At 39.9% G+C, this 24,753-nt stretch overlaps 1 protein-coding gene across 3 annotated transcripts; it reads right to left on the minus strand.

The window, feature by feature from the left end:
* Positions 1–4,752: 4,752 nt before the first annotated feature.
* Positions 4,753–23,642, minus strand: nek1 (NIMA-related kinase 1). 3 transcript variants are annotated; one of them, XM_030728131.1, is made up of 36 exons: positions 23,426–23,642; positions 22,901–23,049; positions 22,716–22,812; positions 22,517–22,614; positions 22,331–22,414; positions 22,136–22,203; positions 21,175–21,261; positions 20,664–20,718; positions 20,181–20,381; positions 20,030–20,102; positions 19,567–19,685; positions 19,313–19,378; positions 18,905–18,964; positions 18,778–18,825; positions 17,581–17,661; positions 17,293–17,474; positions 17,087–17,206; positions 16,898–17,000; positions 16,479–16,565; positions 15,899–15,982; positions 15,709–15,786; positions 14,925–15,020; positions 14,630–14,830; positions 14,489–14,542; positions 14,150–14,390; positions 12,518–12,643; positions 12,254–12,430; positions 11,558–11,728; positions 11,366–11,471; positions 11,100–11,176; positions 10,777–10,994; positions 10,108–10,262; positions 8,679–9,049; positions 8,285–8,418; positions 7,129–7,261; positions 4,753–5,553 (listed from the first exon to the last, which is right to left on the minus strand). In XM_030728131.1, the coding sequence occupies exons 2-36, from the start codon at positions 23,015–23,017 to the stop codon at positions 5,540–5,542; spliced, it is 4,182 nt and encodes a 1,393-aa protein (XP_030583991.1). In that variant the 5' UTR covers positions 23,018–23,049; positions 23,426–23,642; the 3' UTR covers positions 4,753–5,539. The 3 variants fall into 3 exon arrangements, with proteins under 3 accessions (XP_030583991.1, XP_030583992.1, XP_030583993.1); XM_030728132.1 differs by lacking the exon at positions 16,479–16,565; XM_030728133.1 differs by lacking the exons at positions 20,664–20,718; positions 22,136–22,203; positions 22,331–22,414; ... (2 more) ...; positions 22,901–23,049; positions 23,426–23,642.
* Positions 23,643–24,753: the final 1,111 nt, after the last annotated feature.

Here is a 24,753-nt window from a genome sequence, read left to right on the forward strand (position 1 = left end):
AGTTATGCTTGCTTCTGTAGTTTTTGTAGTTTTATGTCAGTGGGATGATATGATCCTGTCTTTACTGGAGGCAAAGGCAAACTGATGGAGCCATCGCTGAGTCATAAAAAAAGAAAAAAAGGCAAAAGAGAGAGAGAGAGGGAAGAAGAGGGAGAGGACATCTCCAGAGGTGATGCTTTAACCATTTATTATAAAACGTCCATCTGGAATAGACCTTTGACTCCCAATAACCTTCTCAGCAAACACACAATCACAGAACTACTTGAGGGAGAGAAGAACAAGTGAGACACAGCCAGACAATAAATATGAGATTTATTTTTATCTTTTGGAGGACGCTGTATATTGAGCAAGAGGGCGAGATGAAGGAAAGGGAGAAAAAAGGCAATAAAGAAAGAGATTTATTTGGAGGTGGCGTTCCTCTGTCACATGCAATCCCACGGGAGCTGGTAGGAGCCCGCGGGGTCATATTTCCTCACCGTAAGGAGGCTGCGCTCCACCACTCCACCACCACCGAGACAATGGCCCCTGCCCCCCTTTTTCAGCTTGACCCCTGTGTATTACCACACACTCACATTCAAAGACATTATTTAATGTTATTCGAAAATACAACAAGAATGATTTGTACACCCGGAAAGGCAATAATCCTGCATAATGACTGCACCTGAGGGCAAAAAAAAAACAAAAAAAAAAGATCACTGTGCACACACACATACAAAGCTGCATATGATGGAGGGGACAGCTGTGTTACTGCTTATAAATGGAAACGAGGAAAGCAGCAGAGGACATGACAAGACATATGTCCCAATTTCCATGAAAGGATGGACCTTGACAGAAATATTGCTCTCTCTTGTACAGTCCATTACTGTAAATAGATGTGTGAGACACAAAGTATTGAAATACAGCCAATACCAGAGAGAAAAGCCATTTTTTAAATTGGGAAGAACAGATTATAGAGCTATTATACATATAGTGTTGCTCACCAGTTGACATTTCACTCTCTCCTAATTGAAAGCAGCCCAAAAGCTTTAAGCTTAATGTGCTCCTAAGATCAGGACTCTCACATCCAGTGATCTTCATTTGTATTACTTTGATAAGGCTTTCAAACTTACTAACTCAGCCTGAGGCAAACTGCTTTCAAATTGCATTAGGGACCGTAAAGTGAATGTCAATGAATGCTGCCTGATAACGCTTGAGTGCATAGACTTCTCTGTGGGGTGATTTTTCTCTTTTCATGCTTGGATCAAGCAGGCCCTATGGAAAATTCCACCCAAAATTAAATTCATTACATCCCGAGAACAATGTCAGGCGCTTTGTGTGGGAGGGACTGAAACTGCATAGCTCGTATACTTAACTGTCTTTATGTTTTAAAGCCTATCCTAGCTGTCACAGGGCAAGAGGCAGGGTACACCTCCAACAGGTCATCAGTATATCACAGGGCTAACCAAGAAAGACAGACCATTTAGAATCACCAATTACCTCAACATGCATATATTAGGACTGTGGGAGGAAGCAGAAGAGAACCCACACAAGCACAGAGAGAACGTGCAACTTCCACACAGAAAAGCCCCGGTGAGCTGGTGGAGTTGCTGTGAGGACAGTGCTAACCACCACTCCACTGCACCTCCCAAACAATTCAGGTTAAATATGGCTAAATGTGACCATACCATGCATATAAAGGTACTGCTATTTGAAGGAGAGCACCTTGGAAGACATAAAAAACAAAACCTTAAATGCAACAACATTTAGGGAAAAACACAATGAATATGCAGTAAGATTTCAGAAAACGTTTTAAAAATAAATACCTTTGTGTTTTCATTTTTGCTGCTCTGCTTTTGTTGTGTTTTCTGAAATTGCTGCATTTTTTAATTTGAATTTATTGACGGCATAGTGAGGATCAGTGGACAAGGATGTGTGGCGCAAAAATGTTGGAGCTCCATCCGTCAGTCGTAGCAAATGGAGCGCACTTTGCTGTGGTCTGCTGGGGGAGCAGCATCAGAGCTGGTGACACCAACAGACTGAATAAACTGATCAGGAAGGCTGGCTCTGCGATTAGCTGCAAACTGGACACTTTTGAAGATGTGGTGGAGAGGACGTCACTGAACAAACTGCTGTCCATCATGGAGAAATGTGACACGCCCTCTGCACCACGTGCTGACCAGACAGCAGTCAGACTGGTTCAGCTCCACTGCAGGACACATACAGGACATGATTTCACCTGCTATAGTACAATATATCTGAATAGTAGAGAGTCATCTGCTAGATATTATTATTATTATTTACTTTGCTGTAACAAAAGAATTTCCCAAATATGGGACAAATAAAGAATTTCTCATTCTCATTCATCAAGTTTTCATTTTTGTGTGTGTGTGAATTTTTGAGTTTATGTTTTCAGTTTTGTTGTTTTTTTTTAAATACTGTTGTGTACGCTTTTATATATTTTAAGTTTTGTAATGTTTCCTTTTTGTTGTAGTGTTTTATAAAATATTGTGTTTTCAGTTTTGCTGTAATATTTTTAAAATGTTTCTTATGTATTTTTTTTTGGGGGGGGAGGGTAGTTTTCCGTGTTTTTGCTCGTTTTGTTGTTTTCTGTTTTGTCGTGTTTCCTAAAATGTCAGTGTGGGGTTTTTTTTGGTTTTTTTTGTGGGTGGCACAGTGGTCACCACTGTTGCTGTCACAGCAAGAAGGTTCTGGGTTTGAATCCACCAGATGGCTGGGACCTTTTCGATGTGGAGTTTTCATGGGTTCTCTCTGGGTTCTCCGGTTCCCTTCCTCAGTCCAAAGACATGCATTTTAGGATAACTGGTTCTAAATTGTGAGTTTGAGTGTGAATGATTGTCTGTCTCTCAGGACTGTGACCTGTCCAGGGTGTTCCCTGCCTCTTGCACTACAACGGCTTGGACAGCTTCCACCCCACCACAACCTGAAATTGGATTATGCACTCAAGAAAATGAATGGATGTTGCATTTTGGCACCAAAGGGCTACCATACATTTTATCTCAGCTGTAATATTTAGCAGAATTCATGACCACAGACCTAAAGACAAAACTTCAAAGTGACTTTATGACAATTTGGTGTTTGCAAGACCTGAAATCAGTTTTGCTCTGCCAAGACTCCACACAGAGCCTATAATGTGCTTATATTTAAGAGAAAGCCATAACTGCTGTTTCAAAGGCTCTCATGTGCCTATTATACTGACAGTTGCTTGCCTTCATGTACTGTATATATGCCTCTTAACAAGTAAAAATGCAAATCACTACAGAGATAAAACAACCACCCATGCATAATACAAGCCACATGGTGGAAGTTAAAACAGAATAACTAAATCAGATGAGGCACAACAAACAAACACAATGCCACCATGCAGCATAAATAGTGAATGAAGGCATTTAAGAGCCTTAAGAGTTCCTTTTGGGCCCTTGGCTAAATGTCTGAATGGCTTATACCCATATATCAGTATATTTAGTATGTGCAAAAAGTCAAAATTCATATTAATTTCTCCCTTTAAAAAATCAACCATAATTTTTTAAAAAAAGGAACAAATACATTTAAAGGGAATTTAATCCACTGCATAACTGTGCCTTACCTGATGTGAAATCCAATGTGAAACCTTCTTTGCATTTGCATATTTAATCTAGCATACTATGCACAGCCACAACTGTAAAACATATGCAGGGCAATGACATATTGCAGTTTCAGTAATGGCAGGTTTATGCTGGGGTTGGTGTCAGAAATCAATGCGCTGTCCTTTATTTCCTAGTAGGAAAGATTTAATTTATGAGAACAACATGTTGCAGAGATGTAAAGATTCTGGCCAAACTCCCCCAGGCTGACTTTTACTCACTTTAGCTCCAGTACTAATGCCAATAATCAAAATATAAATCATGGCTGGTTCAAACCTGATCCTAACTAAAGGCAAATAAAAACAGGGGTACTGAGAACAGCATTTCTTCTGTAATGGAAGGATGCTACTGCACTCAGTTACTTGAATATACTCCAAGCCATACTGTAGGACATGCACCCACTTCTCCTGCCACACTAAATCAGATGTGGTGTTAGAACGTGCTAAATTATTCCACGAGGATCACTATTTCAAATAAATCTTTATAGCTGACAAGAAGGGCGAGTGGTCCGTTGAAGCAGGCTGTGGCTGAAAATAGTCTCGTCTGCTCACCAGCGGTCCAGTGACCTGTGAAAAGTAGAATGATTTTCTTTTCAACCTTTCCACAACCACATTTCTGATCTGAGGACTGATTTAGAAAAATAAAAAGAATTTTAATTTTGTGTAAATTCCTTTGTTTAAAACCTAAATGCACTAAAGCTCACAGCATGTGAGAAAGATATGTGATGACTTTATGTCCACAACATCCAAGGCATCAACTGAACTCAAGCTAGGGCCAGGCTGTACTTTCATGCAACACCAATTTGTACCACAAGATGGTGCAGTGAGTCAGCCAGGAAAGGCCACTAAGAGGTCATTCTTATTTACAGTGCAGCCTGGCAGAAGGCGGAACCTTCTGGTAAAATGCTGCCACCTTGTGGTCAAAGATGTCACTAAAATTTACTTTAAAAATTCTATATATTCAGCTGCTGTGTCCAAGTGACTACTGAAATTAAAGTTCATTTGAAAAATGCTGAAGAAAAACATTTATACAGTAAAATAGTTAAATTGCAACCCTTCCCGTTTGATGCCTAAACCAGTCTTTTGTGGTCTACTTTGGCAGTGAGGGAGAAAGAAATGGAATAAGTCTTCAATTTCTTTAAAAAAAAACAAAAAAACATGTTTATTTCATGAATGTTTGCAGTATTTAAATTTAGAAACAAATATGATTTATTGTTATATCATCACTAGTTAGATCATCAGTTTACAACCCTGACCTGGTCCACCACACCAGCTCGTCTCGCTACAGTTCCTTGGCAACATACACAACAGTCTCACTCACAAAAATGCTTAATTCAACTTGGATTAACCGAAGCAGTATGAAACATGGAAAATGCATTTTATATATTATTTAACTTCTTGATTAGTGAAAACAATCATAAGAAAAAGAGGCTGAACTGGTTTGGAGTAAATCATGGTCTTGACCTGGTAAGAGTTCTGAAGCTGTGATGGAGGTGGGACAGAAAGAGCACCTGAGAGGACCAGATCATCCACCAAAACAAAACATGTTGCCACCAAAATGTCCAACTGAAGCAGCAACATGAAACACAACAAAGTCTATGCTCTTAATCATGACAACTTACAGATATGGACTAAACATTTACAGAACTTTGGAGTAAACTTTGGTTAACAAGAGCATTTTTCATTATGCACTTTTCAATGAACACTGGGTAGAAAATTGTGTCAGGTGCTGATAGTCAAAGTATGAAGTATAGACTTGAGTGTAGTAGTTATACATCATGCAAGTGTGCCTGAAACACTGTTAGATGTGAGGCTGCGACACTTCATGCATAGATCCTTCTGCTGATCACGTCCGTCACGGGAAGACCTCGGGGAGCTAGCAGATTGTCAAAGCTGCCAGCAGCTCCACTGCACCAGATATTATTCATCGTTATCTAAAAGACAACAAAGAAAATCATGTTAATTCAACGGAGCAGTCAGACCATTACTCCGAACTGTAAATAAAGGAGGCGAGAGACAATGACAGCGTTGTACTGGACAGCAACTCCAAACATTTAACCTCTGTAATACCAAAATTTGAGACTTCACGTAACATATCGTCTAGTTTCTCAAAATTTGCTTATTCATCATTACCCAATCCTAACCCTTCCTCACAGGCTGCAAGGAACTTCTTATACCAAGTTCCTGCTCCATATTTTTGATTCTTTAAATCTACTAGTGTAGCGTTGCATCATTCACAGTTCAAAATAACCCACGTTTGTCTAATATTGGGACTTGCGCCTTAGTTTATCCACTGCTTGAAACAAGCTGGTTTAGCTTCTCTTCTGTTTGGCTGCCCCTCCCAAACAATCAGCAGCATGAGATGACCATACACGAACAGGCAGATCACTCTAAAATATCAGTCGTTTTTAATAATGTCATGAATTTTATTGGATTCTAGGGACAGCGTGAGATGGAGGCAGATGATTTGTTGTGTGGCCACAAAGAAAACAAATCATTTCAGCTCTCAGCTCGATTTCTGGGGGCTTCAGTTATTCCCCACCTTCCCCTCTGGAGCCCATCTAAACACATGAATCATGCCATCAAATTTAGATTGATGCTTGTCAGTATAGCCAGTCCAAGGTGGATTTTCATGCCAAGAAGCTAAACTAAGACGAATTTATAAAAAAAAAAAAAAAAAAGGTTCATGCATGTTCAGTTGACTATTAATGTTCATTTCCAAAACCTATATTCACTAAAATTTAATAGCAATAACAGGACTGAAAACCAACCTAAAATCCACAGCAATGTCTTCTCAAACTTGAATATGATGGAAAATGTTAAACACTAATTAATAGACTATACTGTCTCACCACAGTTTAAAGCTTTGCTCTCTGATTCTTGCTTCAAAAATATACATTTACATCCACTGCTGCATGGACGTGAGCCATACGATAACAGATCTTGAGACAAGTCCTCAGGGGACATATTTGACATTTGCATCATCCATCTCTCCTTCAGAAGATATTAAAAATAGAAAACAAAAGAACGAACTAACAAGAATGTTCAATGAGAAAATATATTTGATGGCTGCTCGAATCCCGAGGGAAACCTTTCCACCCCACTCTCACTCCCACCCCACTGCTTTCCATTTCTGCTGTGACCCCCCCGGCACAACAAAGAGGACAGAGTTAAGGGTGTGTTTCACATCTGCTTAGTCCCTTCACGACTTGGTGAAGCTGCAACGATGTGAGAAAACAGGATAGAAATTTAGAGATGAGATTAAACACTCAGTGCTCTGACATAGTTGATTCTGTCACTGACAAAAAAAAAAAAAAAAAAAAAAATACATATATTTCTCAGATATATTTGGCTCAGAAGAAAAGAATGTAAAAGAATGAAAACAAAAATGACATAAATCAATCATGAGGTTAAAAGACATTTTAAGTAGCTTTTCTTGTGCGCCATAACATCAAAGCATGCCACGTTTGTGAAAATGACAGATCTAAGATCAAACTGCTGTCACCAACCTTCTTGATAAGCGCCATCTGCCATCACTAGATGAAGGATGTTGGGATACAGATGCTGGTGCTTAGTTCCCAGAATGCTTAGGACCAAACTGGAGCCCAGGTCAATATTCTCATCCTCATCTTCATGTATAGCCTTAAGCATCAAAACAGCAATACATCTCTTCAGTCATATTGTGTAATGCTTAAAGGGACACTTCACACAAAAATCAAATGTACATATTCTATGTTTCTGCAACTAATTATTTTGAAGAGCTCATTTAAGCAGCAGGGCATTGGACCACCTTTGACTGCTGCCCAATCCTCTTCCCCCGGGGTGGCTCCAGGGTGGGGCCCCAGTGTCTCTAATCTGCATGAGGTTTCTTGAATCCTTGTTTTTATTGTCATAGAGAGCTTTTGCATTGCACTTAGTGTGGCCACAACCAGGAACAGTTTGCCTTAGGAGACACTAGCAGCTATATTATATAGTTATGTTACTGGGGGCAAATTTGTCCCAACAACATAGCTCCTGGGATCACTCAGGCATGCAAACCCCTTCAAAATGATAACATGGCAATTCGTGGAAAGAGAAGATGTCTGGGCTCTCCCTTGGATACGGGATGAGCAGAGCTGAAGTGAGACAGCTGAAGTGGTTTGGGGATCTGGCTCTTCCTAGGAGAGGTATTTTGCATACTCTGAGACCTTGGGGCAGATCAGGAAATGCTAGAAGGCTCTTTCTAGCAGAGCTACACCCGCCAATCCCCGTCATTGTCCCCTCTCAGTTAAGCTGCAATGTTAGCTGGCTGCACGCTTCTGTGTCGCAGATGTAGAAAATAGTTCCGACACGAAACTACTAATAACAAAGTTTGTGAATTATTTTTGAAAACAAGGCCACGAAAAGACCTTTCTACAATGATGTTCCTCCTGAGCTTTTCAGATGTATTTTGCCTCTGAGCATCACAAAGCAAGTGCTATTTATTTTGATTATATTCAAAAGATGACAGATGTCTCTATGGCTAAAATATCCCAAACTGGGCAACTCACACCAAAGCAATCCAGATACAGCACAACAGTCCAGAGGAAAAACATGTAAATTTAACTTTGGCTTGTACTGTCACTTAACTGTGAGGCTATATTAACAAACTCCCCATTTAAGAGAGAAATAATGAATATTTCATACCTTAATCTTGTTGTAGGCCTCAATGAACTTCTCAAAACCCATCTGCTGCTCCAGGTTGAACCGAAGCTCTTCCAGACGGCTGAAGATGCTGTCATGATGCTCAGCCTCTCTGCCTTGGTCCTCTCCACTGCCATCTGTTGTGGAGCAGAATGAATCACTTCCCTCTTAGACTTTTGGGCTCAAAAATGATAACGCTGCTCACGTTGAACGTGTATAAAGTTTTGTTACATGACATCTTATTAAAGAATGAATCAGCAAAATCAGAATATTAATTCATAAGGAAGTTTTACAAGCTCAAGTTGTTTTCAAGATGAAACAAGCAAAATGCAGAAGTTTGTTATTCCTTTAAGATTATGACCTGAACAGACCGACAGTCTCTGAAGTCCTGTCCTACCTGAATGCCATTCTTCATTGAGCTGCCTGTTACTGCTGTGGTTCTCCTCTCCCACACCATTGAGAAGCAACTCCCCTGCCTCTTCATCAGCAGGACTCCCATTTGAGCATTCCTCCTCCTCTTCATCCTCGTCGCCTTCTTCGTCTTCCTCCTCTTCCTCATCATCTTCGTCGTCGTCATCTTCATCATCATCATCATCATCTACAGCCATCTGATTGCCATCCTGATCAATTTCAGCTGCAATCCTGTCGAAAAGCTCTTGGTCTCCTCCCTCTGGAGGGTTTCCATTAAAGTCGCCTGCTCCAACCTCTTCCTGCAGCAGTCTCTCCATAGAAGCTCTGATGTCACGCAGATCTTCATCTTCATATGCACTAAGAAACAGAATAATATCAGACACAATAGCCCATCAACCCAGCTTTATTTAACAAACAAACAAAAAAAAAAAGCATGGTTCATGCACACAAGTCCTTGGAGTCATCTTTGGCCAGTACATGTCTTAATTCATACCTTAAGTATCTACAGTATGACTGCTTTCTTTGATCTGAACAATACTGTTAAAATTGGAAACATCCTGTCTCAGAGTGATACTGAAACACTAGCGAACTATTGCAATTCATCAAGCTTTTGTAAAAGCTCCACGAAAAGCCTCCCGAAACGCTGCAGCGAGGGTATTACAGAAACTAGAAAGTTCCCATGTTAGCTTCTCTTTAATTGAAAATTGAGAATGGAGTTTAAAATCTTCCTCGCATACAAAATTCTTAATGCTCAGACCCTGTAGTTTTGGATTATCCCCACAGAGCAGTTCTCTCAGACTGCAGGGCTTACTTGTGGTTCGTAGAGTTTCTGAAAGTAGAATGGGAGGCAGAACCTTCAGCTATCAGGCCCCTCGCCTGTGAAGCAGCTCCCAGTTTGGCTTCAGGAGACAGAGACCCTCTGAACTTTCTTTGATAAAGCTTACAGTTAACACTGGATAAGATGACCACGAACCATCTCTTAGTTACGCTGATATAGGCTCAGGCTGCTGAGAGACTTCCCATGATGGACTGAGCACTTATATGCCAATGCTGCACATCATTAACTTAACTTTTTTCTTCTATAGCTTGTGATTTATACAAGTATCTCTATGCTCTCATTTATTTTCTCTTCTCTTGCCTCTCAGCCACCCTAACAGTTGAGGCAGAACCAACAAAATACTACAGTTTGATAAAAAGAACTACCTGTTTTCATTGATATAGCTTATAGACAGGTGTAGTACAGATTTATAAACAGGTAACATTTATACTTTGTCTTTAATTTGATTACTTTAATTAAATCACTACACCTATGGAAAAATTAGAAACTAACTGAGCTACTGCTTGAAATACTACTTATGATTGGCCAAAAATGACACAGCAGGACCAGAACATTTCTTTTGAGATGAGTTTCTTACTCCTCAGTCTCAGATTGGTCATCTTTTGCTGCCTCATCCAGGTCCTCAATTTCCAGATTGTTGTCTGGAGCGACATTAGCTTCACCGGTCACTGCAGCGTCCTGCTGAGAGCTGAAGGGACGACTGAGGTCTGGTAGAGAGCATGTTCGCAGCATCTGCCGGCACAAACCAAACACACTGACATGCAGAATACTGTGATGCAGCGCCGTTAAGTGTTGAATAAGACAACTGCAAGTGGAATATGACAATAAACAAGGGCTGAATATACAAAGAAGGGACCAGAATGGGATGTGATACTGTTACAAAAATCATATTCCATGTAGCTTTTTATGTATGCATATTAAAAGTGTTAAGCTCTGCAGATCTCATTGTCCCTGATGAAGGTCGTGAAAGATACTGGTTGATGGATGCTCCTCCTGTAATATAAGACTCACCGCAGGTTCAGACTGAGATTAATGGATTCATTGCCGCCGTCTCATTAATAAAGACTAAAATCCAATCCAAGAATACCGCACAAGCTTCTACATCACACCAGGGAGAAGGAACACCTGATCAGTCTTACAGCTAATAATGTCCTGGGTTTAATACTTTAGATAATTACCTTTAGAGTTTCCCTTATTATGCAACACAACTTCCACAAGGAAAAAAAATGAGAAGTGCAATAATCACCTTGGGGTTGTTGGCATCAAACATGCCCGTAGAGAGACCAATGAGGAGAGCGTTCTGGTGTTTGGTGCGCAGAGGTGAGACAGAGCGTGAGCGAGAGGCCAGAGATGAGGATGATTCATCCATGGAGGACTGGGCTGAGAGGATAGCGAGGGCGGCAGTGCGTCGGTGGGCCGGGGAACACAACTTAATAAATAGGGGCTCCTCATGCTGAGCTAAACCTGTAGAGAGGAATACGAGGGCAGATTTAATTAAGATAATAATTACCCTGGAAAAAAAAAAAAAAAAAAAAAAATTCGTCTTGGCTCACTACACATTAATCTCACCAGATGGTTCAGTAGCTTTCTCTGCACTCTTCTCAGTCTCCTTTTTGCCCGTTGGTCTTGCACTGCACTCTGCTGGCCTATAATAGAAATACAGTTTGGCTTAACAGACGTGCGTGTTGTCTCTGTGCATTTACTACAAATGAATGTCAACACATTTGTGGAGCAACAAAATAATTCTAAACATAGGCGCTGCTCTTTTTAATGGAGTTAAAAATCATAATAATGACTGAATCATCATTTTGGTATGAAAAAAGGGAAATTCTCACATTTGCTGCTGGGACTCCTGCTCCCATGCCTGCTGCACAGCAGTTGGGGGATGTGAGGCCTGTTTAGGAGTTTCCTCCAAAATCAACGACTCCAAGTCTGTTGGATCTAAAGGAATTTAAGACTCACTGGACTTAACTGAAAATACACTTTGAAATAAACAGCTAAATAGCTGATTAATATCAGGTACTAACCCTGAGTCTCAGTAGGGCTAGGTGGCAGTGTCGCTCTCTCTCCTGCAGCAGCCGTGGAAATTTCTCGATGTGAAGCCACATCTGTAGCTGTTGAGCTCTCAGCTACTGCAGAGGGTAAAACTTCTCTAGGTGTCTTCACAATGTCCACTTCTGTCACTTGGTTAGATTTAACTGAAGGAGACCAAGAGACAATAATGGTACGTGATAAGCATGTGCTCATTTTTTTAAAAGCAGCACCAAATTAGGAGAACAATTTAAACCACGAAAGGATTCTTGCAGACATACTCTTGCAGTACATTCCTGTTCTCTTCCACTATTTCTGTAGTGACCCAAACAAACACAAACACGCATACACACAAACACAAGCAGATATTTTCTAAAATTAACATGCCAAAACAACTGCTGCTCCTTTCTGTGGTTGTTATGTATATAGCAGGCTTATTCCTGAAGTAGTAAAGAGCAAAATGTTTAGCACAATTTAGTCAAATTGTTAGACATCCCAAGAAATGACATGATTTCAAATAGTGCAGCAGGTCTTATTGCACTTTAACTCTTGGGCCAGGGGGGGGGGGGGGGGGGGGGGGGAATGCATAGAGTGCAGCCTGTAGATAACTGAATTTCTGTCATGTCAAGACTCTCGAAAACAAAACAAAAACAGCAGGATGAGGTGAGAAAGTTTAAGTAACAAAGACTAACCAGGACTAGAAGAGTCATCCTCACATATGGTGACAGTCTCCAGTGGCTGGGTGAGTGGCTGAAGTTCTGCCTCCTGAAGTATTCTCAGCACCTGAGAGTCTGGGCTCGCTCCCCACTCCTTCCTGGGAGCTTCTTCCTGTAGTCCAGCAATCTGTATAACTTCACCTGCTGTTTGCTCTGAGACAATAAACAGAGAGAGAGAGAGAAAAATCCTCAGAGAGAGGTTAATCAGCACTTGTTCTGACTCGGGGGGGGGGGACTCACCAATGGTCATGATGGAGGTTTCCTCTAGAGTTTGTTGAGCTACAGAGAGGACAAGTGGAACCCCTGCTTCCCACTTCTTCCTGTCACCACCAGAGGATGGCCTAGCTTCTGGAGATGCTGAAGTGGCTAATGAGAGAGCATTAGAGGGGGAACTTCAGCAATATTGCCTTTTAGCAGAGACACTAGAGAGAGAGACATGGCACTCAACAAATCCTGAATAGACCTGATGTCAAAGTAAATGCATGTGTATACAGTTATCAATCTCCGGCTCTCTTCAACCGCGTGCCTTTTGTCCTATCGCTCTCTCCTCAACCGTAACCCCTCACAGCAGATGGCTGCCCACTGTCACCAAGTGCTTACTCACAGGGGGTTGCTTTGATTGTTGGGTTTTCTTTGCATTATTGCAAGGTCTTTACCTCCAATAATGGGGGGGGGGGGGGCATAAAACACTAAAAGCTGCTTCCCTTGCTTTATTGTGATTCCAGGAATGCAGAGTAAACCTGTAAGCCTTAGGGTTCTGGATGTTTCATGAGGCATGGATAAATGTGAAATCTAACTAGGCCCATTTGGTGCTTTGTAGACTAGTACAAGGATTTTAAAATCTTATCCTTTGACACAAAGGAAGCCAGTGTAGTGGTTTAAGGATCAGAATAATCCACTTTTTGGTGTTAGCGAGGACCATGGCTGCAGCATGCTGCATGAGCTGCAGTTGTCTGGTTGATTTTTTTGATGTATAAAAAACACTGTTACAGTAATCTAAGCTGCTGTCTCTTTAGGCAGAAATCCTCTCGTTTTGATTATATTATAAATGTGGTTATAGGCTGACTTTGTAACTGTTGTTAAATGTTGCTGTCAAAATTTAGGTCAGACTCTGTTTACTCCAAGATTTCTGGCTTGATCTGAATATTGATGAATCATCTCTTCTAGACCGGTGATTACTTATTCTTATGGGCAACAAACATCTATTTCATTTTTTAATCTGATTTCAGTTGTAGGAAATTGTGGCACATCTACTCACTAAATAATAATGGCAATGGTGGAAGGTGTCCTGCCCAAAGAACCAATCAAAAGCCAGATTGTGAAAAATATGAGCCAATGAATTGTGTTGCTGCACTGACACTCAGAAGTGCACAATTATTTCAACAAAGTGAACGTACTGGTTTTTCTGATGAACTGGCGTAGCTTTTTTCAGCGCTCTGGTGGGAAGACTGCGCCGCAATGAAGCTTAAGAGTCGTGTAAACTTTGTGTATTAGAAGTTTTGGGGTAAAAAGCTTTACACACCTTATTTTTGGGAGGGAAACTAAATGTTTTTAGCAGTTTTAAATCACATTTGACTGGTGATTCTATACATGCAGTTTTTAAGCCTCAAAGCTTTGGCTCTGTCCCCAATCACTTATCCAGGAGCTTCAAATAACTGCCCAGAAGTGTTACCAAGTTGGCTTCAAGTTGTGAGACTTTTCTCTTGTAGGACTTTGGAACCAGTGTGGTTATTTTTTGGCAAAGAGACATGCAGCATTAGTCATAACTTAATATTACGCTGAGCAGTGTCTGAGTACCAAATGTCTGTTAGAGTAACATTGTATTCTTTTTGTGTGTGTGTCATGCCCTATCTCCAGTCGGACTCAACTCACTGCTTATTGTGGCACATGTCTCCTCTAAAGTTTGCTGAGCCACAGGAAGTACAGGCAGTTCTGCTGCTTCCCACTTCTTCCGGTCTCCATTTGAAGTGGGGTGCTTGTCTGTATCAGGCTGGTCACAGATAGGAACAGGACCTGGTTCTGCAGGGGATGAAGGAGATTCCTCCACTTCCTCCACTGGGCTTTGAGCTTTTAGGTTCTGGTTAAGTCTGCGCAGAATCTGTTTCTTCTCACTCTGTTACACAGAAATGATTGAATAATAAAATTTTCTCTCCAAAAACCAAATGGTCTTGTTACTTCATTTACTGATTTTTAAACAACTAATCACCTCACCTGGATCACGGTAGCAGACTCTGGTTCAGGCAAGCTCTCTTTTAGTGGCGTAGTCTGTAAAACACAGAGTGCAAAAATTCATGCAGCTAATAAATACCCCAGAATACTGAGAGATGATACACTCTGTAAATATATACTGACTGCTCCAACGTTCTTCAGGGCGGCAGTCATGGATATAGCTGGGGTGGAGGGTTTGGGTGTAGGCAGAGCTGGAGCTTTGGCAGCTGGTTCTGGCTGAGAGGGCCCCGGCTGTGGAAGAGGACTATCAGAGGTAGATGATGTTGCTACTGAGGCCGCGACACTTCCTGCTGCCACGCCAACTTTAACCCCTCGAGCAGCAAGCTTCCACGACAGACAACATACAAAATTAAATTATATTTCAACCAAATGCACCACAGAGGTTTCTCCCGAGACATGCTGCGAATGAAAAGCTTACATGGTCCTCCCAAGCTCTTTTCTCTCTCTCATGTGCTTCTCTCCTCTTCTTCTCTAGCTGCTCTTTCAGAACAGCAGCACGGGCATTTGCTTGGGCCTGCCAGGCACACACACACACACACACACACAATTCATGTTTGGTGAATGTTACACATGATTTAGTGTGCCAGCACATTTCCATTTATATTATTTTTTGATCATTCTTATTAGCCTGTCCTCCCTCTTTCCTCCATAGTTAACAATGGCTATGAAGGCTGAGCACACTAATCATCTCTCCTCCATCAGTTGTCTTCTGAAGTTTTGTATATTATTGGTTGAGCTGGGAATTGCAGATAGTCCTGTTTTCATTTCTGGCTTCAAGAAGTTTAGTTTCTAAACATTGGTTTAGAAGAAAAGTCTGATCCTGGTGGCCCACTGCAGGGCTGGTTCAGTGTGTTATCCCTCTTTGTTTGGTGTTGCAAATCATTTTTGCTCCATTAAGCATTCTTTGAACTGCAGCAGATTTGTGAAATCTCATATGCTTGAGCCATGGATTTAGGGGCTGATATGAGTACCAAAAATAGAGATGTACAAAAGTAAATGTCCTCTGTGTTAAATGTGTTTTCTCATGTTGTTTGAGCATGAAACTACACCCATTGCTTTTAAGCCTCTTTACAACAATGAGTCACAGGCTCATTTTAATCAGGCTGTCATTCTAATCATTGTAAATGTTTCTGCAAATAAGATTATCAAACAAACATTGGATACTGCAAAATGTAATTGCTTTGTGCTGCTTCCAGACTCACTTTTAAAGCCTCTATCTTCTTCCTCCTGAGCTCTGCCTCCTCACAGGATTCCTGGCTGTCAGAACCATCGCTGTCATACTGAAACACACAGGAAACAACAAACACACACACACACCCAGGAGACGAAATGTCAGCAAGAACTGAAAACACCTTCATTATTGGCACTCTTAAGAGTAGTAGAGCAATGTACCTTCTCTCCTCTGAGTCGAGCTTTGATCTGCTGGCGCTCATTGAAGTTCTGCAAGCGGATCTGCCTCAGCCTTGCCAAGTACTCCTGAGAACAAATACAGAAATGTTAGATACACACATGCAGGTACACAGGGTAGACTACACATTCAGACAAAACAAGAACAAAAATCACATGCTTTGTTGGGGTTTATAAAAGACAGCTCTACATAAAACATGTTGTACATGAAGACAGCAGCCATTCAGATGATTAAAAACAATAAATAAATAAAATAATATATACAATTAGCAATGAAGAATGCATTTATGTATGTATTCCATTCAAAGCAAAATCTTTGTCACCAAACTCAAAACTCAAATGGTTATATGGAAGTAGACAGCAGCCATAACTGGGATAAATAAACAGCTTTAAGTGGACAGTGGAACACCACACGTTACGCAAGGAGTCGCAATGAGTTTGAGCTGCTGGCTTGGACTGTAGGCGTGTCAGGGGAGTTTTGTGCAGACGTGTGAGACGTGCCAAACCAGACGTGCTGTGAGTGAGGTGGAGTGTGAGGCTGGGCGTTCAGGCTTGGGCCTCCTACCTCCTCCTCTTTGTTGGGTTTAGGCCTCCTGCACCGAACAGCAGCAGCCCGGCTTCCATAGATCGCAGCCAGGTTTTGCCGAGCACCCTGTTTACCATTCAATTTAATCACACTTTAGAAGGAGGCCCTATCATCTAGCTGCCGCAGTGATTTTGAGCAAGACAAAATGAAAAGATAAAAAAAAAAAAAACGGGCAAGCAGTTGACTGATTCTCAGTGTGATCTGCAGTCACAGGTCTACATTTGATTCAATATTAATACTGGAAGTAGAGCTTAATCGAGCTTTTAGATTGAAAAAGTTTGTTACTAAATATTGATATTCATCATTTTCTATTTATATAAAATTACACCAGGATTATGACCGGTTATAAGTCAGCATTTTAATGACACGGCTACATACTTATAAGTTACGATATTTACCAGCTGTCCTTCAGCGCGGACTTTGTTGAGCATAGCTTCCCTCTTTCGCTGCAAAAACTCCTCAACCTGAAAGGCTCGCTCAGCTGCCATATGACTGCGCTGCCTGTGAACAGAATACAGCAACAAATACTCTGAATCAACTTTTACACTGCTAAAACAGCAACAACAACACAGTGATAACTGACTGACCTGCTAATATGGGCTTGTTTGGAGACAATCTGCAGCCTCTGAAGTTCTCTCTTGATTACATTAGGGTCTAGGCGTCGAGTAGGGCCGTTGGGCAGCACTGGGCCAGCAGCAGCCAGTACACTAGTTGGTACATACAGAGGCAATGTCATTACAAATATTTAATACACAAACTAGCAAAAAGACAAAAATGAAGATAACAAGCTTACCGAATGGGGCTGCATGGCCCTGCTGAGGAGCTCTCCCTGCTGACATCTTTAGGCTGTGGTTTAGCCATTTGGTCCAGGACTGCATGGTAGTGTTCATAAGGGCTTTTACTTGGTAGAGGAGCTGGAGTAGGACCCTGAACAGAGGCAACACCTGCAGTCCTCTTTCCACCTCTCACGAAACACTGAGGATGAAAACACTGTCGTGAGCCTCACCGAGGACCACTCAAACATCTGATCTATCACGTTATCACATTTTATAATCACAGAAAAAGGAAATGTATCCATTACCTTCCTCTCTGGGCTGCTTCCTCCACTAGAACTCAAGACATGCTTCCAGCCTTGTTCTCTCGCTTGGTTTATTCGATTGATCTAAAAGAGATCAAAGGTTCAGATTTTTAGGCTTTAGGCTCAACTAATAAGGCACTGCGGAGATCAGTCACTTAGCAGAAAAAGAAAATATCCCGACTAACCTCCCCCCAACCCCACTGCTCCATATTTTAAACACTGGAGAGACAGTACATTTACCCAACTAAACCAGTGGTTTGCAAACAAACTGCGACCTTTAGTGATAAAAGTTATGCTTCAGGTCAGAAATGGCAAAAACTGCTGAACCTCAAACTGCTTCCAAAGTGAATCAAATCCCACAGATTATGTTAAAATATTTGATTTGGAGTGAAAACAGCCATATAAATCCAACAAAACAGTTGGGTTTGTATAGCTAATCTTTGGTATGGGGTGAATTTTTATGTAATTTACCTGTTTCAGTTTTAGTTATATTCATAGTTATGCATTATAATAATAGTTATGCATTATTAGGAGTGTGGTAGCTTTGAGTAATCCAGTACTCAAAAAATTTGATGACTCAGACTACATTAAAGAGCCAGCACGTGACTGAGGGCTGCAAAGGAAAAATGCACACAAACACTTTGGTATTTGTCTTTTTTTTGGGGGGGGGGGGGGGGGGGGGGGGGGGGGGGGGGGGGGTGTTGAATAGTTAAAACAGAAGAATATAAAATCCCTGTCTCATTTTTTGCTGCTATTTCAATGACATGACATGAACACTGGATGCACTAAGTTTAGTATTATGTATTCTTTCCATGTTGTGCACCAAATGTTATCAAGGGCCACCACCGCCCTGCAGGCTGCACTTTGAGAAATCATGTGTTAGGTTATATATCCCTCACATCAAAATACTGCCAACAGCCAGAAAGCTTTATTCAAGACTTAAAATGATGGGAAATTTTCTATATAGTCGATGTTCTCAAACTGTGGCCTGGGCCACAAGAGCAATACAGACTGAAACTGAACTGAATAAATGAGATATATGTAAAGAAGTTTCATTTCCCTTAAAATCAACTTCCCTAAAATTCATCTTGAATACTTTTTTTTTTTTTTTAACTTTGTCCTAAAATGTTTGAGAACCTTTGTCCTTCACTAATGAACTAAAAGCAAAAAAAAAAAAAAAAAAAAAAAAAAAAAACCCACCTTTTCCTTTTCATATCTCTTCATCTGCTCTGCTTTCAACAAGAACATCTGAAGGAAACCGATGAGAAGACTTTTTAACCAAAAAAGTATAAAAACACTTTGGTCTCTACATAAACGGTACACTCACCTGCTCTCTCTGTTTCCTTTCTTTCTCAACCAACTCCATCCTCTTCTTTCTGATTCCATCCTGTAGAACGAGACAAAACCACTCAACCCAAAAAACAAACCAAAAAAAAAAAAAAAAAAAAAAGACATCTTAAAGAAACCCGCCTTGAGGGAAAGAAGCAGCAGGACTGCTCTGTCACAGGTCAGGTGGGCGAGGAGGAAAAGTCTGATTAAAAGAGAAAGCTAAAAGCAGGCAGAGCACTCCAAATGGGCTGGGAATGGAAAACAGGTGAAGATAGGGATCAAGCGTTATGAGAGGGAGCAAAACTGAAAATGCTTATAAGAAGGGACCTTCATGTGTGAGTGAATGAGGAGAGAAAAGGGAGGGAAACCTATTAGGAAATATAAGTTATATTGGCTCTCAGTGTACCTCGTGTTTTTTCCTCTCTTCCTCCACTTGACTCACTCTTCTCTGGGGGGCTGCTGGGAGAGGGGCCTGAGCAACATATGACACTGGGGTTCAGCCAACATAACATGATGCACCAACACACACACACACACACACACACACACACACACACACACACACACACACACGGGAGAAGCCTTTGACAACAAATACAGCTTTTGACATAAGCAGGCTCAATCATTCCAACTTGGCATCAACATTAACAGCCTACTAACCAGTTTATGTTTCACAGCTGGTTTCTTCTCTGCAGGCTTTTTGGCTCCATCTGGCACCTTCCTCACAGTTAAAGGCACTCCGTATTTGGCGGCTGGTTTTGTAATCTTCTGGGCTGAGGCTGGTATTACGGGACATGCAAACGGAATTAAAAACATAAATATGCAAATTAAAAAAAAATAAAATTCTATATTTTTGTCAGCCAATATACAAAAATCAAAGTGTCTTGTTACTACGCAGGCTTACAATAAAAAAAACAAAAAACAAAAACAAAAACAAATCACTGCACTCTTGCAGCAAAAGTCCAGTATCTTTCATTTATGCCTTTTGATTTAGGGAGTCATGCTCCTCCATAACTCCATTAATATGTGCCCAATTTGGTTATTAGTAGCTCTTTTGTAGAATCTACAAAAGAGCTGGAGCAGACAGACACTCTGTAGTCTTCTTCACAAAGAGTTTGCTCACCTGCTGGCACCTGTGCCACAGCTACTTTAGGCTGCTTGTGAAGAAAGGTATGGCGGAATTCCTGAGCAATGATCTGAAATGAGTAAGAAATTTAATGAACGGTCTACTTTTTGCAAATTAAAACAGCATCACACAGTGTGTGAGAGTCTACCTGTGGTGAGAGAAACCTCTCTATCCTGCAGGAGAGGAAAGGTTTGTCCAGTATGCTGTTTACGGACGGCCGCTCTCGTGGGCTGCGTTTAAACAGCTGTGCCAGGAGAAATCGCAGTTCTTGGGAGTAGTGACCGGACACAGGAGGATATGACCCACGAATTATTTTCAGAACCAGGTTCTTCATGTTGCCAGCCTCAAACTAAGAAGAAACGCATGCAAAGGCACACACAGCTTTAACCACTGCGTAAAAAATTACTATACATAATTATACTACATAAGGAGTCATAAGATGGGCGAGCCTGTGCTGGATTACACACTTAATTAGGATTTCATATACTGAAACCTAGTTTTCCAAACATCATGCAAACAGTATATACAGGGAAGAGATCAAAATTAGCATGTGTGAGAGCACCACAATGCTGCATAAGATACCTTAAAATACTGCACATTAATTAGTAAATACCTCACGCAGAATACTTACTGCATGCTTAAGAGTGCACATTTCATATAGGACACACCCTAGGGCCCAAATATCACTGCAGAAGGAGGGAAAGCAAGGAAAATGAGAGGAGAGCATACAAATGGATGGACAGGGATAAGTTCTGGGGTAAGTTTATCATTTGTTTGATAAGATATCAGCAGGCACTTGCACGGCCTTTACTTTCATGCTATAATCTGGATGCAAAAGAGACTTCCAGATCATTTAGATTGTGCTCAATTTACTTACTGTTGTAACTAAAGTGAGTTTGATTACATATATTCTTAAATTAGTTAAGAAAAATCAATACCAGCTTCCTGCTGTAGATGTACACAGGCAAGTTCACCCAATAAAGAGGAGACATGATACCCTTACATCACCCTGAAGCCACCACCTAATCCTGCATGACTCATGCGTCAGTGGGGAGAGAGCTTGTCCCATTGATTACTATTGAATTTACTTGACAAATGACACACCAAACACTAAAACTGTGGCATTCTAGACCCCCAAGTACCTTTTGTTGTTGTATGGTTTGTTTTCACAGATCTCTGGTGACAGGTAATACGGTGTTCCTATGCATGTTCTTGCCAGTTCGACAGTGCTGGAAATGAGAACAAAAAGTAGATTTGAATATGCAAGATTCAGTATTTCAAAAAAAAAAAAAAAAAAAAAAAAAAACCCATCTAATGTGCAAAAAATACATTTAGTTGCAACATTTCTGTGGCAGACTTGGTAAATGGTTAATGACAAAAGAAAAGACATCTAATATAGGAAATTATTGCAATCTTACAGCCAATGAAATTACTCAAGTGCTACTGAAGGCGCTGGACATAGTTTAAATACTGTGTATGTAACAAATAGTCATTTAGAGAGACTTTATATTGCGATAATCATAAAAGTACCTGAAAAAAAAAATGTTCATTAAGGTTTTAAATACTGAATGTATGCTTTAATATCAAAGGGTTAAACTACCTTTTGATAACTTCAAAAACATTAATAGATGAACAGGTATACATTTTTTGTGAGTGAAAATCCAAATAAATATGAAAACAACAAAACAAAAAAACAGCATCAATAATAAGTTCATTTAAGACCCTCAGAGTACAGTGTATAAATGCATACAGAAACATGTAATACATTTTAAGATCAGATATATTTTATTTACCTCAAGATATTTTTGTGTAACAGCAGTTTAAAAAAAAAAAAAAAAAAGTTCAATAAATCTATAAAAAGCAGTGAATAGCTCAATAAAATAAAATACAATATGACAAAACATACTTTGTTTTAATTTCCAGTTAGTTTTTGCCTTATTAAAGTAAAAATGAGAATGAATTTGAATAAAAATACTAAGAGATAATATATAATTAAGTCAGATAACTCAAATTCAGCAAAGCAAACTACAATGGTGTTTATTAAATGAAGTCTAAAAATCTTTATGAACCTCTGCAGGGCTACTCAGACAATAGTGTACATACCTGTTCAGCACCCTTGCGATTCCAAAGTCTCCAAGCTGAACTGTTCCATCTCTTGTCAAAAATATGTTCTACAGAGTTATTATAAGAAGACTGTAAGTATGAATGTAAGTAAAACAATATATGCACCCCCCCCACCCAAAAAAACCCAAACACCTTATTACTCAAAGGGAGATACTGTGATGCACGAAGCCACACCTGTGATTTGATGTCCCTGTGGAGGATTTTTCGATCATGTACATGCTTCAGCGCCAGACAAATCTGCACAAACCAATCTAGGATCTCAAAAAGGGAGACTACAATAAACCACACTTACTCTGATCAGTTTAATCCAAGTCTGTATGCTGGTTTTGTAGTGATTTTCTCAAAGAGTTATTGGCTTACTTGCGCTTCTGGGAACAATACTCCTCTTTGAGAGTTGATCTTTTTGAATAGGTCTCCACCCTCGCAGTAGTCCATCACAATATACAGACAGCCTCCCTCTGAAAAAGAAAATAAATTACAGTATGTAGCTAGCACACAGTGCATATACTTTAATATCTTCTTCACATGAACAGCTGCGCTATTTGGAAGGCATTAATACCTTCAAATGATTCCTTATACTGGACGATGTTGGGATGACTCATGTTGGCAAGAACAGCAACTTCCTTCCGAGATTCCTGCCTCTCTTTACTGGACATCTGTCAAAGTAATGAAGGGGAGGGTGGTAAGAGGGAGCTGACACTGAAAACAACATGAAAAGCTTGTGTAACATGCGCAGAAGCTTACTCCAGAGATGCCAATCTCCTTGATGACATACTGGTGTCCATCATCTTTGGATTTGACCAGGATGGCCTTTCCAAATGAGCCTTCTCCAATTTTTTTCACCTTTTCGTACCTGTCCATGTTACTGGAATGGCTGGCTCCACATGCTGGATCTGCAAAGACATCAAGAACATGCTAATGCTGTTGCTCGATGGAATTAAGCTTGAATCAAGGCTTCAGTGACAGCAGTTTTGCAAAAGGTAATCATTTTATCTACTGCTAGCTTCAGCAGTCCTAATTGTGTGTCATCCTGTAAATATAACGTTAGCTCCATCGTGAACTGCTCTCATTACAGAAAACGAGACGGGCTGTGATGCTGAGATGCAACACACAACACAACACAACTGGTAGCAAAACGGCTAGCGTTACCGTTACCATGAAGCTAGAAGAAGACCAAGCCCAATAAAATACATACCCCGTGAGTACACAAAACTCTAATATAATAACTGCGGCTCGCTGTGGAGCTGTGCACGTTAGTAGATGCCTTACCATTAGTCTTTTCTCGCTGTCTTTCTCATAGAGATTCTGCTACCTGCTACTCTCCTCGCACTCTCTATCTAACTACGGCTGAACGTTTTTATTGGTCAGCTGTACAAAGTGCGAACGTGAATTGGTTTAAATAACTGTCCATCATTTTTTCACAGTGAATGACGCCCCCCAGTCTCCGCCCTAATGACAGCGTTGCTGTGGACATTTTCCATAGCAACCGCAAACTGTCCGCGCAGGTGACGAGACCGCGGAACATTTGGCGCTTAATTCAGTTAAAATGAGTTTATCTTCCTCCAGAAAGCGTTTGCAACCCATATGCCCTCCTCAAATTTTGCACCCTCTGGACATCTTCGTGGCAAAAAATGTACACGCACATAAAACTGCTATAAAATCATCACACATCAATATATATATATATATATATATATATATATATATATATATATATATATATATATATATATATATATATATATATTTTGCTTTTTTTTTTCTTCATAAATCACTTAATCAATTTCAGACCTACTCAAAAATACCAAAATAATCAATCATTTTCAGGATTTTAACCGTTTAAATTATATACAGTTATATTATGAGAATGACTGCGGGTTTTTCTTTTTCTTTTGCAAAAAAACCCAGAATTTTTTTTTCTTTCATATAACAAATAATAAATAACTGGCGCATTGTGGTGATTAGAGTATTGGATATGTCAAAGATTAGCAACAAAATTGTTTTGATTGCATCGCTATTTTTTATGTAGTGCCAGATTTCAAATTTGCACCATCTGGACACCTTCGTGGCAAAAAAATGTACACGCACAAAAACAACCATAAACAATTAAATGGCTCAAAAATAATATAAGAACAAATGAAGTCATTAATTAAATTACATTTATCATATAAAAACTGTGTCTGTATTTTTTATCTTCTTTAACTCCCTATGTATTTATTTACTCATAAACAAATTTTGTTTATGAGTAAATTTTTGCCACCCCATCAAGTCACTGTGCCTCCTCAGCTGAGGTCTACTGATATACTTAAACTATAAGTTACTTTAATTCCTACAGTTTGGTAATGAAAACTCCAAACTGAAATCATACAGTATACTGTATTACTTGTTTATGTTTTGGCCGAAAAAAAAAAAATATATATATATATATATATATAAAAAATATATATAATATATATATAATATATTTTTTATATAATATATAAAAAAAAAAATATATATATATATATATATATATATATATATATATATATATATATATATATATATATATATATATATATATATATATATATATATATATTTCTAGTGAGACTGAT

Source organism: Archocentrus centrarchus, chromosome 4 (assembly GCF_007364275.1).
Source record: "Archocentrus centrarchus isolate MPI-CPG fArcCen1 chromosome 4, fArcCen1, whole genome shotgun sequence".
In the NCBI taxonomy this organism is placed as follows: Eukaryota; Metazoa; Chordata; class Actinopteri; order Cichliformes; family Cichlidae; genus Archocentrus; species Archocentrus centrarchus.

What these genes read in the sequence shown, in the direction of transcription:
- nek1 (XM_030728131.1), bottom strand. Translation starts at nt 23,017, where the DNA reads ATGGACAGGTACGAAAAGGTGAAAAAAATTGGAGAAGGCTCATTTGGA. An exon ending in GGGCCATGCAGCCCCATTCG is followed by an intron (nt 17,207 to 17,292) that starts GTAAGCTTGTTA and finishes TGTACCAACTAG; the next exon opens with TGTACTGGCTGCTGCTGGCC. An exon ending in CTCGACTCAGAGGAGAGAAG is followed by an intron (nt 15,787 to 15,898) that starts GTACATTGCTCT and finishes TGTGTGTTTCAG; the next exon opens with TATGACAGCGATGGTTCTGA.